Below are 21,398 nucleotides of genomic sequence, written 5' to 3'. Positions count from 1 at the left end.
AAGTCTTGTATGTATCTAGAAGCTATTAAGCCATTACATTTCTTTGTGCATTTATTATATGAGCTAAAAAAATCAAAATTTTCTTCTGATGATCTTCATTAGAAATGATAAAATTAAAAAATGAGATAAATTAGCTCAATTGAATGCACATCAAAAAACGTAGCAAGAAATTTAATAACACTGAAAGTAAATTGAGTTCAGTCTTACCCAATTATCAGATTAAAGAATAATGGTCTTATTCACTATAAGTATTTTAAATACCTGGAATAAATGCTGGCATGAATAAGTGATTAAATAAGAAGACTATTTTAAGAATGAATTTTCAGAAAAATACAAAATCAGTGGCAATCAAATATGGAAAAGTGAAGAAAGTTGTCAGAGCTCAAATTGGACCATTGCCTGGGGACCATTGGAGTTGCCACTTTTTATGCATTTTCCAAGCTTATTTCATCAGTGTCTTGAAACTGCTATGATCCACCCATAGTAACTTTTTTCTATAATATAGTGTCTACTTCTAATGCTTATAATCAATATCTCTAACTTTTATAGACGCAAACCAAACGTAACAGGCTTCTTACTGTGCCTTTTTCTGGGCACCGCTTAAATTCTTGTAATCTGGAATCTCGTACCCTTTTATACTGAGAAAATTTCTAGAATTGATTCTGGGTTGTATGGTCCTCTCTCTACTTTTTTCTGGATGAAGGGAGACATCAGGACAACAGCTATTCGGAAAGAAAAACTGTCAAAGTTCTAGGATAACTTTCTTAGGACAATGAGATTATCTAAATATCTACTGTTATCACAGAGGATCCTGAGAGATCAGTTAGATCACTGGGGAAGAGTTTGAGGTAAATATATGGTGAATACAAAAAGATAAAATTATTACTTCTTGGTAGAAAAAAAAACTTATGTAGAAGAGAATGTACAATCATTTTTATCATGTTATTCAACTGAGAGGAGCATCGGTAAAGTTATTAAAAATAAACACAAAATATTGAAATAATCAAAATTTTAAGATAAATATTTTGAAAGATGGACTTCTGAGAAAGGTATGTGTGTGCAGTGAGTTTGAGGAGAGGAAGACATCTAAATCAATAAAGAATGTCTAAAATTGAAAAAAAATAGTAGTGATATAAATATGCTATTCAAAAAAGTAGAAAAAATAATCAGAAGTGAAATTTGTTGTCTCAAAGGAGAGAAAATGAAAAAAACATGCAACTACTATTTTTTGTCAAAAAAAAAAACCAAAACCCTTGCACAGCACACTTTGACTCTTTGAACTACATGTACTTACTGAATGCTGCCTTAAGACAGAAGCTACAAGTGCCACTGGTTTGATTTTTTTCTGCATTTAACTCTTCGTGTTAATACTATTCTATAGGACGTTTCCCCTAATATTCCTTGGTGATAAGTGAAACTAATGATTGTGAAGTTCTACATTTTATTCATTCAAACAACAGAAAACAGTACATCAAGGTAAATATTTGCATGCCCTACAAAACCCGTGTCTGAAATTACACATAAAACTTGAAAAAATGTTCTAAAGAAGGTGGCTATATAACATCATTCAAACAGGGACAGTACAAATAAGTGGGAAAGATTCCAGACATTTATCAACCATACTCCTAAACAAGATCTTTTCTTTACAACACCTTACAACACAGTTAGTGCTTTAAATCTGGAAAAATGTAATATGTAAACCAGCCTCGAAGATCTGTGAATTTTTAGAAAGCAATGCAGTTAAATCTAGAAGCCACAGTTCTGCCTATTGGATCACTAACAATAGTAAAGTGTTTAAAAAAAAAACACAGTTTACTTTTCAAAAAAATATATAAGAGCCTCAAGACTTGGAATAATCCAATAAACATACCAGTGGAAAAGTATACTAATTTATCCAAAAAGTCTGAAAGTGAAGGTCAATACTTTCTAGACACTACATTCTAAGAGTGGCCTAATGATGATAATAAAGTAATGGTGTTACATGTTTATACTGTTTGATATTTTTCAAAGATATTTTCTTGTCGCCATTGTGGAAAGAAGCTAAACCTTGCACTCACAATTCAGCACGTCCATCAATAAGCATCTGTATTCTACAATATCTTCAATCTTGCTGAAATTTCATACAAGCAGTATAAAATACAGCACATTATTAAAATCAAGGAGAAAAAAAGACAAAACTCAAGGAGAAACATTTTGATTACAGTGATTTCTGATTACAATGTCAACTCTACCAATTTGGAAACTTATTGTAATGCAGCTGTAGTTTTTATTTAATATAGTTTTATGTAAACATATATAACCTGGATGTTTACAATAAAAGTAAACCTACTAAAATTATTTTTATTTTACTTTATCTTGTAAATTGACAATAAATGTAGTATATGTCTATTTTAGTAATAAACTAAATTACTTAAAACATTCTATAAATATGTCTATTTACTAACTAAAAATTATAACCTCATCCATCTGCCTCCCATCCATAACCATGATTACAAGTTAATGAAATCCCTATTCTATTTTTTCAGCACACATAAAGGCTCTCAGGTAATTTTTTAAGGTCTCTCTGATGATAATATAGTCAATACTTAATCATTGTAGATTAGTAAGATGTATTCTTTCCCTGACAAAAATGTGTACTCTATAATGACATTCAACAAACTTACCTACCTTGTCATCACATAGCAATTCCCCGCAATTTTTACTTTAATGTAAATATTAAAATAATGCCATTCAAAGGAAACAGATTTTTATTTAATGTATTACATATCAATATAAATTATAGATATAAAAAAGAAGTTTAGGAAGCATCGTTCTTCCTAAATAGCACCTTGCAAAAAAGATTTAAAACATAATTTAATTCGATTCTGACCTTTCATTCTGTCAATGTTTCAATCAGTTTCCTTAGTAAAAATTGGAAGAGTAGATACAAAAAATTACAGGAAAAAAACATATTTTGTGTGTACATCTATATACACAGACATACTATATATACCATATATAGTATAGATGGTATTACACGTGTTTTTTTGTATATATATATATATATATATATATAGTTTAAGGGTGTAGTTTTTCATACATATATACACACACAACTCTAGTCACTTAGGAATGATATTAAAGACATTATGACGAAGTGCTTTGTTAAGACATACAATTAAGAAAATGAATGAACAGAATTTCATCAGCCTAATAGCTGACAGTGTAGAGGATCAGCAGCGGAGATCAGAGAAATTTCAGCAGGACTTAGGAACATTTCAAATACCGAACTCCAAAGAGGAAGCATTTGTAGAAAAGAAGGGACAGTATAAATAGTTTTCATAAATATTTTGAGTGAGAGATTTTAAAAAGATTAATACGTACATGGAAAAAAGAGGTAAGTTTCAAATATTCTGAAGGCTTTGCAATATGTAAGAGATTTTCCACAAAAATCTTCCCTGGAACCATGAATGAAAGTCATCAGAATTCCCGTTGTGGCTCGGTGGTAATGAACCTGACTAGTGTCCGTGAGGATGTGCGTTGGATCCCTGGCCCCACTCAGTGGATTAAGGATTGGCATTGCCATGAGCCACAGTGTAGGTTGCAGATGAGGCTGGGTTTTGGCGTTGCCGTGGCTGTGATGTAGGCCCAGCAGCTTCAGCTTCAATTTGACCCCTCGCCTGGGAACTTCCATACACTGCAAGTGTCCCTCCCAAAACAGCACCCAGGACAATGGCATTTGGTTCTACCATTCATATCCCCTGTCATCATTTTCCCTGTTAAAATGAGATTTACATTTCTGCATATTCTAAGAGTAGAAATATTTTACTTCTCATCTATATTAGTCATTGAGAATTTGATTATCAAAATCTTCCAGAAATAAATATTGTTATTAACTTTTAGGAAAAAGAAATCATTCATTTATCTTTTAAAGATGCTAAATTTGTGTCACCATGCAAACTGATAGATTCAGCCATAGAAATTTTCAAAAATCTGATTCGTTACAAAACCATAGATGGTTTTCTTGTAAAGCTGCCTTCTAACTTTGTTACAAGTATATTTGTGGAAACACTTTTTGAATCCAGATATAAAGGTCAGTAAGCAAACAAAACAAAAATGAGATTTCTCTTTGCATGTACATAAGTACAACTTGGTAAGTGGTCATTTTTATTTTTCTCCTTCTGAAACAGGTAGGAGTACTCACAATTTCTATAATTTACAGAATAACTGCACTATTTGGCATGCATAAGATTTAAAGATAAAAGTCATAAAAAATATCCACGACTCGCTAAAACTCTAATTTACAGCTTTAGAATCTTTTCAGACAATATGAGAACTTGGTTTGGGTTCACTCAGGATTATCTTGAAAGTCTCCAACTTTGAAACCTAAATGCAGCAGCTTTTGTGATGAATCTTTGAGAAATGAAGATCTTTTAAGACATGAATGTTCACTGTATTTGCTCATTACCAAGCCATTGTGATTTCAAGGTGACCATGACCATCATTACTGAGTTCAACAAACACTTTTCATGGTTTGCTTCCATCTAGAATTTGGACAGTGACAGGTATAGTTTCTAACTGCTCAGTTATATCATTAGGCCAAACTGTGTCTTTGGCCAAACTTGGAAATAAGAGAAGTTTCTTTGTACATTCCTTTTCTTTAATCCTCTTCCCTCTGTCCCATAACCTCCCAATGTCTCCCCCCTGCACCCCCACTTTTCTACTTTACCACCCTATACACCATTTCCAAATATCAGTCTTTTTATTATATTTCATTTCACATAATCATTTTGTTAAAAACTAATGATATCTAAGTGCCTGATTCTTTGAGAGAATTTATGTATTAAAAATAATTCTCAAAAGTAGAAAAAAACTGTATAAAAAATTATTATTGGACCATCTACTACTCTTACTCATAAGGCTAGACCAGAGATAGTAAATTTTGATATGGAATCAGGAATGAATTTATTTGAGAGTAGAAAAAGGTAGAGATTTCCCTGTCACATTCATTTTCCTCTTGATCACTCAGTCATTCTGCTGCCTGGACTAAGTATTTGCCTGGACTAAGCTGACTGAGCAGCTTTCTGGAAATGAGAACAGGGAGAGCCAGCCTAGATCTGCCCTCTTATTCTTTTTAGTTGGCTAACAGAGATGCCGTGGAAGGTCACTGCAGTCCACATTTGTTGGCAACCAACCTAGTTTTCAGGCTCCCCTGTCCTTCCTCTAATAATACTCTGAATGTCCCAGTAATGTGCTTTGGCCCCACTCCTACCTGGCTCTAGAGATGAAAGCTCAATTGACTTAAGCCATTTCATTCTTTCATTATTAAGCAGAATGACTGCTTAATAATGGATAGATAACCAAATGTGTTTGTTCTATCGGAGCAAACTCTCTACCAGACAGAAGCAAGGATTAGGAATTGCCAAAAGCTGTTGGCCGTCCTCTTGGAAGGAAAAGCCTGAATGAGAGTTAGGCTAATACCAAGGAAGTGGATTCAATACTGTGAAAGGGGATCCAGGAAATGTCTTAAATTCATATTAATTCTAGATGTAATATTTAAGCCCTGGTAAATAACCTTTGCCTGAAGCTTGACCTCCCCTGGATTGTTCCATTACATGATTCAATAGGTTTCCTTTTATGTGTAAGTTCATTAGAGTCAGATTTTCTAAAGCTTTTCTGTTAAGAATGCTCTCTAGGTAATGCAGTATTTTTCCTTTCAAATGAAATATATTCGGTCAAGCGGTATCCAAGGTAAACGCTAAGTAGTGGGAAGAAGTTGTACAAAGATCCATGTACATGAGGCTATCATTAATTTTCTCAGATGAAAGAAAAAGCTTAGATTCTAGTCTTTGGTCTTCGAGAGAAGGTTGGGTAGTTGACATAAACATCCTCCCCTGTGTCATCTGATGGTTGATTGATTGGGACTGGACTTCTGAGGTTGTTGGCTGACTAGAAAGACAAACACAGAGGATATCATTAATTTACTGCATTTCAGCAGCTAAAGACACTCAAAACATAAATCTATCCTCAACTCAACCATAATGTAGGTCAAATTTCTATTACAATTAATTTTATAAAACATTCTCTTCATTGTGTTGAACTTCTGTAAGAAATTATATTCTTGATTTGCAGGACTCTGAATGAGATACAACGAACCTAATCCTGATTGTCCCTTGATGTATCATGTAATAAATTACCTGTTTGGATGTAAAACTCCCTCTCCTGATGTTAGGTTACTTTGAAGAGAAAAAGTATTCTCATTTTTTTTATAGGGAAAGTCTAATATAGTATTTTCCCATAGTGGATAATCATTAATTCCTGTTGAGTTGGATGTATTACTGAAGAAACATTTTTAAAGTACACAGTGCCCTGGCTTAAAAGTAAGCAACTGAACACAATTTAAAAAACACAGAAAGAAATGGACATTCATTTTCAATATGATGTTATACAATCATTTATCATCTCTACCTTAATTGGATCAAGTTGACCACCTGTATGTATGTGTGTGACAGAAAATATGTAGGCATAAGAGGGGAGGAGAGGGAGGGAGAGAGTGCCGGGGTGGCGGGGGGGGGGGGGAGACTAAAGGGAAGAAAAGAAGAGGGAGAGAGAGGTCTTTGGGTGAGTGGTTTGAAATTTTAGAGTGGTTTTTGGTGTTTCCAAGGAGAAAGTAAAAGGAAAGTTCAAGTGTCATGGTTATCTACAGAGTTTATCTAAAAAAATTCCCCCCGAATCAAGTAGATCTAACTACTTTATCTTTCACAGACCAGCTTACTAACTGACTTTCTTTTTTTTAATTTTTATGGCTGTACCTGCAACATATGTAAATTCCCAGGTAAGGGGTCGAATTGGAGCTGGAGATGCTGGCCTACGCCACAGCCACAGCAATGCCAAATCCCAGCCACATCTGAGAGCTACACCACAGCTCACGGCAGCACCAGATCCTTAACTCGCTGAGCAAGGCCAGGGATCAAACCCATATCCTCATGGATACTAGACGGGCTTGTAACCTCTGAGACACAATGGGAACTCCCTAAATTTCTAATCCCCATTCCAAATGTCATTATTCTGCAAAAGCCGGGAAGAACTGAATATCTTGTTTAGGAAGTTGCAAAGTGCCTTTCTCCTCTGAAATTCACAGCAATAAATGTGGCTTTGGGTTGGCTTGAGTGGACAACAGCTAGAGACAGAGAAGAAATCCAAAAACCACCTATGACAGGACATTGTTTCCTTGCATGCAAGTGTGGCAGATCAGGCAAGGCCAGACTTCTCCAGTCTTTGTATTTGGTGCCAAAAAGCAAACCATGAGTTATTCAGGGGAAAAAAAAATGTTTTGCAAAGCAGAACTACTTAACAGAAGAAAGTTAAACTGATAAATTATTAAGAAGTTTGAAGCATACATATTGGATTCTCAGAAACTTTATAGTCCTTAACATTTTGACCATGTAGCATTCAATTGCAAATAATTAATTTGAAGAGAAATGGATGTAATTTTAGATAACAGTCGGCAAAATGTTTTATTGTAAAATTTGTAAATAGAATAATACATGTTAGGGAGAATATTTGACCTAGAGTGGAGACAATGAGCATGAAAGTAAGGATTTCTCTTATCTGTAAGCCCAGAAGGAATTTTTCCTCTTTCAATTAAATAATCAGGGGCAGGAGTGGGTAGCGTGAGGAGGACAATATCCCAGTTCATCAGACTCCTGCAGCCCATCAGAAACATCTTTTAGCTTTATAATCTCAACATCCATTAACTAATAATCAATCCATTAATTAATAATTAATACATTAATCAATAATTGATCCATTAATTAATGTCTTTAGCTTTATAATATCGACATCCATTAATTAATACACTATTTAATAAATTAATCCAATCATAACAATAATGAATATCCTGCATGGTGTCCTTCTATGTGCTTGCTGTGCTTTGAGACTTTTATGTAGTTTTATTTAATTTAATCATCACAATAACCTCATGACAAAAGTATTATCGTGCCCTGTACTGGATCAGAAAATCCCCCCCTAAATTTATGTTTTTCCCAGACCTTCATTAATGGGATATTATTTGGAAATAGGGTTGTTGCAAATGCAATTAATTAAGATGAGGTCATACTGAAATAAGGTGGGCCCTTTGTGATGGGTGCCCTTTTAAGACTAGGGAAGAGGAGTTCTCACCGTGGTGCAGCAGAAATGAATCTGGCTAGCATCCATGAGGTTGCAGGTTCGATCTCTCGCATTTCTCAATGGGTTAAGGATCTGGCATTGCCGTGAACTGTGGTGTAGGTTTCAGATGCAGCTTGGATTTGGTGTTCCTGTGGCTGTGGTTAGGCCGGCAGTTTATCTCTGATTCAGCCCCTAGCCTGGGAACCTCCATATGCTGCGAGTGCAGCCCTAAAAAGCAAAAAACAAAAACAAACAAACAAAAAAAACATACTGGGGAAGGGACACAGTCATGCACATGCATACACACACACACACACACACACAGAGGGAAGAATGCTATGTGAAAACAGTAAAAAAAGAGGTTGGAGTGATGCATCTACAATCCAAGGAATGTTGGGGATTGTCAACCATCACCAGAAGCTAGGAGAGAAGCTCCAACAGATTCTCACCCCAAGAGGGAACTGATCCTGCTGAGACATTGATTTTGTTTATTTATTTATTTATTTATTTATTTTTGTCTTTTTGCCATTACTTGGGCCGCTCCTGTGGCATATGGAGGTTCCCAGGCTAGGGGTCCAATCGGAGCTGTAGCCACTGGCCTACGCCAGAGACACAGCAACGCGGGATCTGAGCCGCTTCTGCAACCTACACCACAGCTCACGGCAACGCCAGATCGTTAACCCACTGAGCGAGGGCAGGGACCGAACCCGCAACCTCATGGTTCCTAGTCGGATTCGTTAACCACTGCGCCACGACGGGAACTCCAGACCTTGATTTTGGATTCCAACCCTCCAGAACTGTCAGGGAATAGATTTCTGTTGTTTCAAGCCACCCACTTTATGGTAATTTTGTTGTTGCAGCCCTAGGAAACTCATATAGACTTTAGTAATATGCCATGTTCATGATTATTATGTTGAACAAACAGTTTCAAAGGGTATCAATAATAGAATAGTTCAGAAAATAACTTATCAATTAGCTGATATTTGAACAGACAATTGCATGATTAGGTTACCGAAGGGAGAATAAAATAGAAGATTGCTAACTGCAAAATGGACTGACTCTACAAGACATTTATTATGCATGAAAGGGGGGAAATGACAATTCTGAGAAAAGGTACCTTATGTGGTGTGTCCCAGTCCTCTTTAAATAGGCCTCTTTTCTGTCTCCTTCTCCTTCTGGGAATACATAGACAAGAGAATATTAAGAATGATACAAAATTAAAGAATAGGAAAAAAAATGTTTCCTTTCATAAGAAGAACTCCTAGAATTTACTCTCTTAATAACTTACATATATAGCATAGGGCAGTGTTAATTATACTTATCAGGTTGTATGTTACATCCCTGGTACACATTTGTGATACAGCAAGAAGATGAAGTTTAGAGTCAGGTGATGTGTGTTTAACTTGTGTTCTGCAACTTACTAGTTAGAGGCAACTCTAAAGTTCCCCTCGCCTATGGAATAAAGATGGTAAACATATTCCGGTTCTGGTTTGCTTGACTCAGGCATTTTCCAGGGAGGCAGAATGTTCGGTGTTGAAATGGGGATGGTCCCAGGCAAACCCAGACATTCTATTGGCTGTAAACCTCAAAGCTGACAACAAATATGAAAGTAAGTGCCTAACATTTGCTCACTAAATATTAAATTTCTTCCTACAGACTCAAGGGTCAATCTCTAGACTGTTTTGGCCTGTCTCATCAACCAGTGCTTGCAACTCTTCTAGCCATTCTGGTCTCTGACTGGAAACAAAACGGGTTGTCTCCAAATGCCTGGGGCACACAGGCTCCTCGGGGTGGGTGTGAAGGAAGACATCTGTTTCCTTCTGGACACTGTGGTTTATTTTGGCTTCTCTCTGCATCAACACATCTGAAGCTGAAGTAGCAGGATGATTTTTAAATGCTTGCTCAGACAGAGTTCGGAAGGTCACTGCTTAAGCCCTTGGGTCATTTTACCAGATGTTTCCATTCTAAGTAATGACCACCACTGTTACTAGTGACAAGGTAGAAAGAACAAGGGCTTTGTGCTTTGTGGTGTTTCTCTATAATTATGCATTCAAGTCCACTAATCATCTTTTTATCACATTTAACCAAGTGGGACAATATCGTCTACAGTTCAATTTAGCTATTCATGTAAAAGTGATGCATTTTCATGAAGCTAAATCCATCATGTCCAACATCTGTGACCCTCCAGAGGTCTGTCCTGTCACTCATTCTCGCTTAGCCATGTTCCCCGTGTTCCCATGCACTCCTGCTGTCATATCTGCCCTCCGTGCATTTTGTATCAATGAAGGTGAAGCAGGAGAAAAATCCTCAGGGTCACTAACATCCTGGGTTCTTGCCTCAATTTGCCAGATTCTGATCAAGGAAAGACTTGATAGAGAGAAAGGGATAATGACAGTTTCATGTTTCAATTTAATTAGACAAATGCTTCTTCTATCTATTATTTGGAAAGATTAGCACTAAATGCCATCAAACACTAAAGATGAATGAAACACAATCCCTGCCATTACAAATAGAAAGGAAGACAAGCATGGAAATGACTAAACTACAAAGCAGGCTGCGAGGTGCAGCAGATGAAAAGTGCAGTGCAATCCCCGATGGTGACAGTGAATCTATTTGCAGGGCTGAAGAAGCAAAGCCATCCCAGAGGCGATGTGTGTCCCACACCTTGAGGGACAAGCTGAGAAACCTACTGGAAACCCTGTCAATAATCATGCACGAGCATGTGTGTGTGTGTGTGTGTGTGTGTGTGTGTGTGTGTAAATATTACTGGGGGAAAAGAGTGGAGATGGACGTCTTCATTCACTCAACAAATACTGAGTAAGTGTCTCCAGTGTGTCAGACATTCAAAGTGTAGACATCAATATTTGGTTCCTTCTTTCCTTAAGATAACATTTTAGTTGGATCACAAGTGTAAGAAATAATTCCAACTCAATAGGACTACAACTAAGATTGCAACAGATACCTAGACCAGTGAGTTGATGAACACAGGACAGCTAGGAAGGAATAGTAAACTGAGAACATCCTGGAAAATTCCAAAGTGTGCTACAAGACAGTAAAAGAAAGGAAACTTTAGTAGAGACCCTGTGGCCACCTGCTCTCCAAGGAAGCCCCTCCCAGCTCCTTCTTTCTCAACAATTTGTAATAAGGCACCCACATTACTTGTTTCAGAGGTTATACAACCATTTAAAATCAGGCTATTTGCTTGTTAGAATGTGCATGTCATTACTTCTTGTTTACCACTGTCACAATAAATATTTGATGAATGAATAAATGAAGGCACAATTACTATTCAACTCTGAGCTTCTCCTCCCCAGGATCTATGTCTCTCTCATGCTCGCTCTCTGTCACACACACACTTCTGCCTCACCTGACTGATAGCCTTTTCTCTTTGCAGGAGAAGGAAGATAGATGCAGTAGCAGACAGAGCAGAGGCATCAGGCAGTTGGCAGTCCAGAATATGAAAGTGTTGTTAACACAGGGGCAGACTGACCACTCCTACTAATTATGAACTAAACTACTCTAGCCTTCTCCTCAAATATCACAACCATTTCTCCTCCTTTACATCTAAGAACAGCACTCAAAAAAACTGTACATGAGTCTTAAGACAGCTTGACCAACTACTGGGTTAATAATGGAGACACTCTAACATTTGAATTACTCAGGGAAAACCAGATCCAGGAGGAGTTGCAATACTCACCTCTTATAAGAAATGACAGTGACAATGGTAATTAGGAGAACCAACAGCAACAACAAAGCTGCTCCTCCAATCATGAAGATGATATAATGGTTATTGATTTTACCTAGGAGGAAAAAAAATTATAGGAGGAATTAGGAACTCAGCCAAAGCCAGAAAAGAAAGGAAGGTGGAAAATTCAGAAAGGGGATATTAATTGTCATAGAGTAATAATGTAAAACAAAGAGTCCAGTAAAAAAAAAAAAATAGGATGAGATGGTGGGAAAGACTTTTTCTTTCAGAGTCTCCTAAATATTTCTAACTCTTCACAGATTTTCATTAGTTCTTTGGTCCAGCTGAGTTTGCCACCTTAAGAACAAGAATAGAAAGCATTTGTTCAAGACAGATATCACTTCATTCATACAAATCTTTTGTAGGGGAAAAAACTATCAAAATAGTATATCAATGAAGATTACTTCTTAGTTCTGATACAATAAATACATCCAATACACAACTGTATGGAACTCTAATGTTTGTAAGTGGCATTTTGTTTAAGAAATACTGCCTACTCAATTAAGGTTAATGATAAAAATAATCAGGAAAATTATGTTACTCCAATTCAGTACTTAGCTGGAAAGAATCTGAAATTCTCATCCTGATTCTTTCACAACTTAGCTGTTTGACTTCCAGCAAATCCCTGGCCTTCTCTGCATGCCTTCCTTCATCTGTCAAGTGATGCCAACACTTCTATTTACATCACAGAGTTGTGGTAAGATTCTAGTGAGGCGATATTCAAACGAACTACATTTGTTCACCTCTGGAGCGAAACCCCAGTGAAGCCAGAGACAATTTCATCTTTAAAATATCTTCCTGGAGTTGCCATTGTGGCTCAGCAGTAACGAACCTGACTGGCATCCATGAGGACGTGGGTTTGATCCCTGGCCTTGCTCAGTGGGTTAAGGATCCACCTTGCTGTGAGTTGTGGTGCAGGTTGCAGACTTGGCTCAGATACTGAGTTGCTGTGGCTGTGGTGTAGGCTGGCAGCGGCAGCTCTGGTTCAACCCCTATCCCAGGAACTTTCACATGCTGAGGATGGGGCCCTAAAAAGACAAAAAAAAAAAAAAAAAAAAGTCCTCCTGCCCACAGCACACTCCCTCCCTGCCTCTCCCCACCCACAGAGCTTCTGGTGAGAAGAAGGAACTCCATCCGTATCTGTTGCTGATGGAAATGGGATTGAATTGAAACTAAGGAGACATCTTTATCACCATCTCCCTAGGCAGCAAGCTTTTGGCTTCCTCTCCTGCAGATAAGGGGCATCTATGGCAGAGAACAGTGAAACTTCCCTCTCTCTTGAAATTAAAGCTCTAATGTTTGTACCCTGACTGTCTGGAATCCTATAGCAACTGAAAACCATGCTTTTCACAGGATTCTTTCCAGTCGTTCACTCCGAGATTTCTTCCTTCCTGACCCACTATTTAGCTGTGATTTTTTTCATGATAAGACTCCAAGTCTATTCCACTCATTCTTTTGTAAGTTTTACAGCAAAGAGAAACTAAATCAACAATAAAATATTATTTTTATTTTTTAAATTTGCTTAACCTGTAAGGTGAATAAAGGTAGAAAAATACATGAACACTTTAAAGACTTTGTATGTAGGATCTAGGATGGGGTTTTGTCCAAATCTGATGGGGAGAAGGAAAAGCTAAATTTATTCAGAACAAAAATATATTGAACAACCACTGCCAAAGGAACAAGGACATTTTCTCCCTATCAAATAAGAAACTGACATTTTTAAGCTCTTGGCACATTACTAAAAGTAAGCAAAATACCTGAAATTATTTTGCATTATAACACTGGCCTATAAAAGGGCTGCAATTGCTATACTGACATAATTTGAATATAGTAGCTGCAATTGCTATACTGACATAATTTGAATATAGTAGCTGCAATTGCTATACTGACATAATTTGAATATAGTAGATGCTAAGGTTAAGTCAAACAGGCGATCATGGTGAAAAAAATGAAAGTTATGATCAAAAAATTCATTGACAGTGTTCTAGGAAAATTGTTTAGCTACTTTTTGAAATACTATTTAGATCTTAATTACAATAAAAAAAAACCAATCTGGGTAGACTACAGAGATCTAAATTTATAAATGTGAACATTAGAAGAAAAAATAAGTGAGTATTATTTAATCTCTGGAATGAAAAATAACTTTCCAATTTATACAAAACAAATACATAGGACAGACCAGGTCAAAATGAAAAATATCTGTAGGTAACAATCATTGCAAACAACATGTAAAGACAAAAAATTGGTTTGTTATCTTTAACAAAATCTTGCTATTAAGAAAGAGCTATGTAAAACAATAAGGAAGATAAAAACAACTTCTTAACCACAAGCACTAAGAGAGCAAGTTTGCATAAAAGAAAAGACAGTGGTGAGACTGGAGGACCTCAGGCTCTGTTTGGGGAGATCAATCTGCTGCAACCTGCCTCTGGGAAGAAATTGCTCTCCGGTGGCAGATCCTTTCATGAGCTGCTTGCACGTTTGATTAATTATTTTGTTTCCTAAAGAAATGCTCAGAAATGTGCACAAAGAGTTTTGTGAAACATTTACAACAGCAAAAAGAAAATCCCTACTTTCCAACAATAGATTAAAACAAGACTACTGAGGTTCTGAAATGTAATTGAATCACCTGGACTTTGTTGAACTACATTGCTAAGCGCCCCCCATCCCCTGCCGAATTTCTGACTCAAGAGGTCTAGGTGGGTCCCAGAATTTGCAGCTCCTGTGTGATGCTGATCTGAGGCCACCTCTTTGAGAATCATGGCTATAGAGGGCTACAGACTTTAGAACGATGGGTATAAAGAATTCCAATGAAATGGAAAACTGCTGACTAGAAGTAAAAAATTTCAAAGCCAAAATTCACAATTGCACATGCTAGAATATTGCAATCAAGTATAGAACTTATGAGAAAAAAGCCTGCCAGGCAACAACATGCCAAAATTTTAAAGTGATGATCTTCAGGGAGTGGAAATTAAAAGAAATTGCTTCTTTAGGTTTTTTGGTATTTTCCCAATGTACTAAATGATATATTGCTTTTAATAATCAGAAAGAAAATAGTATAAAAATTTAAAGGTCTGCATGCTTTAAAACAGAATACTCTGCCAGTTTTCAGTGGTTATATTTATAGTGCAGGATGTAGAAAGTTTCTTTGCAGAAGTATATTCAGAATCCTTAAGAATTAAGATGGCATTCTTTATTAGGCTCTAAATTATATGTATTAAGTAGAAACCCCTGAAAAGTATGATCATTTGTTTCACACCGCTCAATTACAAATCCAAAATCCAAATTTCAAATGCATTCTTTAACGTGAAAAAGATTGCCTCTCTTTAACCTCCTCTAGCAATGGGTGACCTGGTGGACTCAGATCCATCTTATTTACTCATCTTTTTAGTACATAGTATTTCAAGGCACTCTATGTACCTGGCATTATAGATGAGATGGTGGGTAAAATCAAAAAGCAAAGAAGTCTGGAAGAGATTCAATCATACCCCAGAGATGTTACAATCTTGAGTCTCCTAGCTTGTAGCCAATCCTACTTTTCACTTCGTTCCCTGCCTCCCCCACCTCTTCCCCTTTAACGTGAAGGATCAGGACTTGGTCCAGGCTGGTGTATCCATATAACTTGCTGGCCCTGTATGGCTAAAATCAGAAACAAAAAGGGAAAGCAAATGGATGTGATGCTTTAGGGAGCTAATCAATAGTTCACAATGTTCACTTTTTCCTAAATTCTGCTAATAGATCTTAGGTTGAGTAATGTCAGCCCTCAAGCCCCTCTCGTAAAGAAAGAATTATTGATTCTTCTCTGCAGCTGCTTTTTTTGCTGTTTTTTTTTTTTTAAAGCCTTCATCCCAATGCTGTGTTGATTCATAGGAAGACAAAAATGTCATGAACTGTAAAGCTATTATTTTCCCTCCCGTCAAAAAAGATAAATACAGTTAAAACAATTTAAAGCGTGTCAGTAAGATATATAAATGAATAATTTACTCCAGGACTGCAACCCTCTAGGCTACGTTTCTGCCAGTGACAAGTATTTATGGCTGAGTTATAAACCCTTAGAGAGGCATGGGACAGAAATGCTGCCAGGTCCTTCCCTCTGAGTCAGGAGGGCAATACCAAGCATTAATGTCCACTGTTTATCCTTTATTAAAGTGTCTAGGATGGGGTCAGGGAATGAGGAAACAAAGTACCTCAGTACATATCTGGACCAAAAAAAAAAAAACCACGCTGGGAAAACGTCACAGATCCTGACCTCTAGCCAGTGCTGGATAGGTCATGGTAGATACCAGTACAGGTTATTCTTGCTGTCCTACCTTGTTAAAAAGAGGAGGAGAAATATTTGATTTCATTCTGTGTACAGATAGGATACGCACAGTATGTGAGCTCCTACACCATTATCAGGTCGATTCCAATTTTTGACTCACTGTGCAATGCAAATATCCAACCTTTGTCCCACATTAGACATTGATTTGCTGGGAAAACAGAGATTGAGGAGGGACACCTTGGGCCTAAGTTCTATCTTCTAAATCTTTTCCCTGGAAGATCTCAACAAAAGACACTTGATCACTCAGACACTTTATTTGGCAACTACAAAATATGATAAAAGTCAAGCCAAAAGGTGGCTATGGGGCTATAGATAAAATAGGTAGAAGTGCTTTATACATTTAAGCACCACATAATGGAAATTATCAATAATGTACTTATGCTTTGTATGGACACATTCAAAATTAGAGTTAAATAAATAATTTCTACTCTGTTCATGTGAAATTCTATGTTGCACCAGTCATGTATATAACAAAGGTTTCTAGTTCCTGTAACCAGATTCACCTTTCTGGGGAAAAGCAGAGGTAGTGTTGATAAATACAAATAAAATGACTGCAGCTTTGGAGGATCCCTGGAAATAATGGTATCCTTAAGTTTGTTGAACTTTCCTATATTACTGAAATATGCATCAAGTGGATACTGGTATGGTAATATGATTCCAAGTTTCAAAGGTCAACTTTCTTTGTGCAAATCAATTTTATACCCTTTGTATTTCAGGAACCTTTCCCTGTTTTATAGCAGGAAGTTCCTAGGGAATATATTACTTTCAAAGAATTAAAAGACCATGACATCAACCTCTAATTTTTCTTCTGGGTACATAGCAACTACTCTTTCTTAAAATAAAAGTATTTTAATATTTTAACTGAGAAATATAAGGCACAGAGAACCTAAGTAGCTGTCCTGTGATTTATAGAGTAAGCAAACGATGGAAGTAAATTTCTAACTTGAAGTGTAAGTTTTGCTGCTGTGGTTTTGCCTTTCTTGGAAAATAGTTTTTTTCCAAATGACTTTAACACTTTAAAATTTTACATCAGGAGTTCCTGTTGTGGCGCAGTGGTTAACAAATCTGACTAGGAAACATGAGGTTGCAGGTTCAATCCCTGGCCTTGCTCAGTGGGTTAAGGATCCGGCATTCCCATGAGCTGTGGTGTAGATTGCAGATGTGGCTCAGATCCTGCATTGCTGTGGCTGTGGCGTAGGCCGGTGACTACAGCTCCAATTGGACCCCTAGCCTGGGAACCTCCATATGCCGCGGGAAGCGGCCCTAGAAAAGGCAAAAAGACAAAATAAACAAACAAACAAAAAAAAAACAAAAAAAAATTTACATCAAAATTTAAAATTTTCCACAAAGTTTAAGATAGGCTGTAAAGTTTACCTACTCAATAGGCTGACTGCCATTAGCTACACCTTCTGGTGTCACTGTGTGCATTAGCTGTGCTATGGGTCATCAGGCTTTATAAGTGATTGGTTTATATGAGTGTACCCAAGTCAGTACATGAGGCACAGGGATGGCAGATATTCTGATTTGGTAATTGGTTGAGAAAATTTCCATCATATTAAACTCTCACCTTTTTACCAACATGTTTCTTAGTCTTATGCTGTATTTCTTGAAGTGTTTCTCCATTCATAAACATGTATTATTTAAAGGAGATTGATTTTATGCATCACAAGTCAGAATGTCATGACCTGCCCATATCTTGCCTACTTCGAAAGTGAATTACTGTGCAGAAAAGAGTTGATACAGTAACCCCAACTTGGCTGTCCATTGGCCTGCTTATCAAGGTTAGCCCTTGGCTAGTGTGGGGGAATTTAGATTCAGGGCAGGTTCCCACCATTTTTTACCTGGTGGTTTATTGCGTCCATAACTAGGTTATGCTAAACACCTGCTTTCCTTCTGGGACTCACTCCTCCTAACTGGCTCATGCATCTTTTCCATTTGCTGATTTTGTTTGGTATCCTTTTGCTGTAATAAATCAAAGGCACCATTTAGAATGTAATCATCAGGAAGAGAAAGCCCTTATCTCCCAGATCTGTGGGAGAGTAGGCACGTAACTTCCAGGAGCACTTTACTCCAAGGTGCAAAACTACCTCCTGGTTTGAAGATGTAAGAAGCTAATTTTTCCGTTGGATAAGGCCAGTTAGCTAACATAGATGGTCACCCCAAATTCCAGGTGAAGATAGGATAAGCCCTGTGTGACAAATGATGTTATCAAGTCCTCTTACTTGAAGACTAGTTATTGTTCAGCTTGAAAACATGCATATAGGAGATGGGATTAAGATGGTGGAATAGAAGGACTGGAGCTCAACTTCTCTCCTAAAAACAATAAAATTCACAACTAAAGACTGAGCATTCTTCACCCAAATGGACTGGAAACCTTAAAAAAGATGCTCTACTCCAGAAGAAAAAGAGGAGGCCACATCAAGAGGTAGGAGGGGCAATTTTGCAATATAAACAACCCCATACCTCCGGGGTGGGAAGCTCCACAGACTGAAAACTAACTGGTTCACAGAGACTCACCTACAAGAGTGAGAGTTCTGAGCCCCACATCGAACCCTCATGTGCGGGGTTCTGGCACTGGGAGAAAGAGCCCCTGGAGTATCTGGCATTGAAGGCCACTGGGGCTTGTGTGCAGGAGCTCCACAGGACTGGGGGAAATGGAGACCCCTTTCTTAAAAGGCACACACGGACTTTCACGTGCACTGGGTCCCAGGGCAGAGCGAGGTCCCCATAGGAATCTGGGTCAAACCTGACTGCAGTTCTTGGGGGACATCCTGGGAAAACAGGAGTGAATGTGGCTTGTTGTGAGGGAGGGGACATTGAAAACAAAGCTCTCGGGAATATTCAGCAGCCATGCCTTTCTCTGGAGGTGGCCATTTTGGGAAAATCTGGCCCCACCCGTCAGTCAGTGCTGAGAAGCCCCAGGGCAAAGAACAATCCAGGTGGGATCACAGCCCCGCCCCTCAGTAAACAGGCTACCTAAAGATCCCTCAGGCACACAGCTGCCTCTAATCCCATCCAGAGACTAAGCCCCACCCACCAGAGGGATTAAAATCAGCTCCACCTACCAGTGGGCAGGCATCAGCCCCTCCCATCAGGAAGCCTACAGCAAACCCCCATACCGACTTCAGCCACAACAGGGGCAGACATCAGAAGTAGGAGAGGCTACAACTCTATTATCTGTAAGAAGGTCACCACACCAAAAACCGACAAAAATGAAAAGACAGAGAACTATAACTCAGATGAGGGAGAAAGGAAAAACCCCAGAAAATCAGCTAAGCGATGAGGAGATTCTCAGCCTCCAGGAAAAAGACTTTAGTCTGTTGATGCTGAAGATGATGCAAGACATTGGAAATAAACTGGAGGCAAAGATGGATAACTTACAGGAAACACTGACCAAAGAGACACAAGATATAAAACTTAAACAAGAAGAGAGGCAAAATACAATAACTGAAATGAAAAAACTCACTAGAAGCAGCTAACAGCAGAATACAGGAGGCAGAAGAACGAATAAGCGAGGAGGAGGACAGATTAGTGGAAATTACACTTGCGGAACAGAAAAGAGAAAAAAGATTGAAAACAAATGAAGAGAGTCTCAGAGAACTCTGGGACAACATGAAACGCACCAACATCTGTATTATACGGGTGCCAGAAGGAGAAGAGAGAGAGAAGGGGACAGAAAAAATATTCCAAGAAATAATAGCTGAAAACTTCCCTAACATGGGAAAGGAACCACTCACTCCAATCCAGGAAGCACAACGAGTACCACATAAAATAAGCCCAAGGAGGAATACACCAAGACACATAATAATCAAACTGACCAAAATTAAAGACAAAGAGAAAATCTTGAAAGCAGCTAGGGAAAAGAAACAAGTAACATACAAGGGAACCCCAATAAGGTTATCGGCAGATTTTTTCACAGAAACTCTGCAGGCCAGAAGGGAGTGGCATGATATACTTAACATGATGAAAGGAAAAAACGTCCAACCAAGATTACTCTACCCAGCAAGGCTCATTCAGATTTGAAGGAGAAAGTAAAACCTTCACAGATAAGCAAAAGTTGAGAGAATTCAGCAACACTAAAGCAGTCTTACAACAAATACTAAAGGAACTTCTCTAGGCAGAAGAGAACAAGAGAAGAAGGAAAGAAGAGCAACAAAAACAAATCCAAAGCAACTAATAAAATGGCAATAAAAACATACATATCAATTATTACCTTAAATGTGAATGGACTAAACGCCCCAACCAAAAGACATAGACTGCCTGAATGGATACAAAAACAAGACCCATATACATGCTGTCTTCAAGAGACCCACTTCACTTCTAAGGACACATACAAATTGAAAGTGAGAGGATGGAAGAAAATTTTTCACACAAACAGGGATCAAAAGAAAGCTGGATTAAAGACAAAATAGACTTTAAAATGAAGAATATTTTAAGGGACAAAGAACGACATTACATAATGATCAAAGAATCAGTCCAAGAAGAAGATGTAACAATTTTAAATATCTACACACCTAACATAGGTTCACTACAATATATAAGACAACTGCTAACAACCTTAAAAGGAGAAATTTACAAAATCACAGAAATAGTGTGAGACGTTAACACCCCAATTACAGCAATGGACAGATCAACCAGACAGAAAATCAATAAGGAAACAAAGGCCCTGAATGATGCATTAAACACGATGGACTTAATAGATATTTATAGGACATTCCATCCAAAAGCAACAAAATATACATTCTTCTCAAGTGCACATGGAACATTCTCTAAGATTGATCACATCCTGGGCTACAAATCCAAACTCAGTAACTTTAAGAAAATTGAAATCACATCAAGCATCTTTTCTGACCACAATGCTATACGACTGGAAATTAACAACAAGAAAAAAATCTGCAAAAGACACAAACATGTGGAGCCTCAACAACATGCTACTAAACAATCAATGGATCACTGAAGAAATCAAAGAGGAAATAAAAAGGTACCTAGAAGCAAATGACAATGAAGACAGGACATTTTAAAACCTATGGGATGCAGCAATAGCCGTTCTACGAGGAAAGTTTATGGCAATACAAGCCCACCTCAGGAAACAAGAAAAAGCTCAAATAAACAAGCTAACTTTACATCTAAAGCAGCTGGAGAGAGAAGAACACACAAGACCTAAAGTTAGTAGAAGGAAAGAAATCA

General features: G+C 37.6%; 1 protein-coding gene across 3 annotated transcripts in view; it reads right to left on the bottom strand.

Annotated features, from left to right (window-relative positions):
- Window positions 1-3,067: 3,067 nt before the first annotated feature.
- CD226 (CD226 molecule) overlaps window positions 3,068-21,398 on the bottom strand; it is a 104,556-nt gene continuing 86,225 nt past the window's right edge. For 2 of the 3 annotated variants that reach the window (XM_047766978.1, XM_047766977.1), the window contains exons 5-7: window positions 11,846-11,948; window positions 9,266-9,323; window positions 3,605-5,928 (exon numbers count right to left, since the gene is read on the bottom strand). In XM_047766978.1, coding sequence (XP_047622934.1) covers window positions 5,815-5,928; window positions 9,266-9,323; window positions 11,846-11,948 — 275 coding nt within the window. In that variant the 3' untranslated portion in view covers window positions 3,605-5,814. Of the gene's footprint in view, window positions 5,929-9,265; window positions 9,324-11,845; window positions 11,949-21,398 lie in introns of all 3 variants that reach the window. The other variant, XM_047766979.1, reaches the window with a different exon arrangement.

The sequence above is a fragment of the Phacochoerus africanus genome, chromosome 2 (genome assembly GCF_016906955.1).
Source record: "Phacochoerus africanus isolate WHEZ1 chromosome 2, ROS_Pafr_v1, whole genome shotgun sequence".
NCBI lineage: Eukaryota > Metazoa > Chordata > Mammalia > Artiodactyla > Suidae > Phacochoerus > Phacochoerus africanus.
The sequence above is the reverse complement of the archived record's forward strand: the minus strand, read 5'-3'. Positions and strand labels throughout refer to the sequence as shown.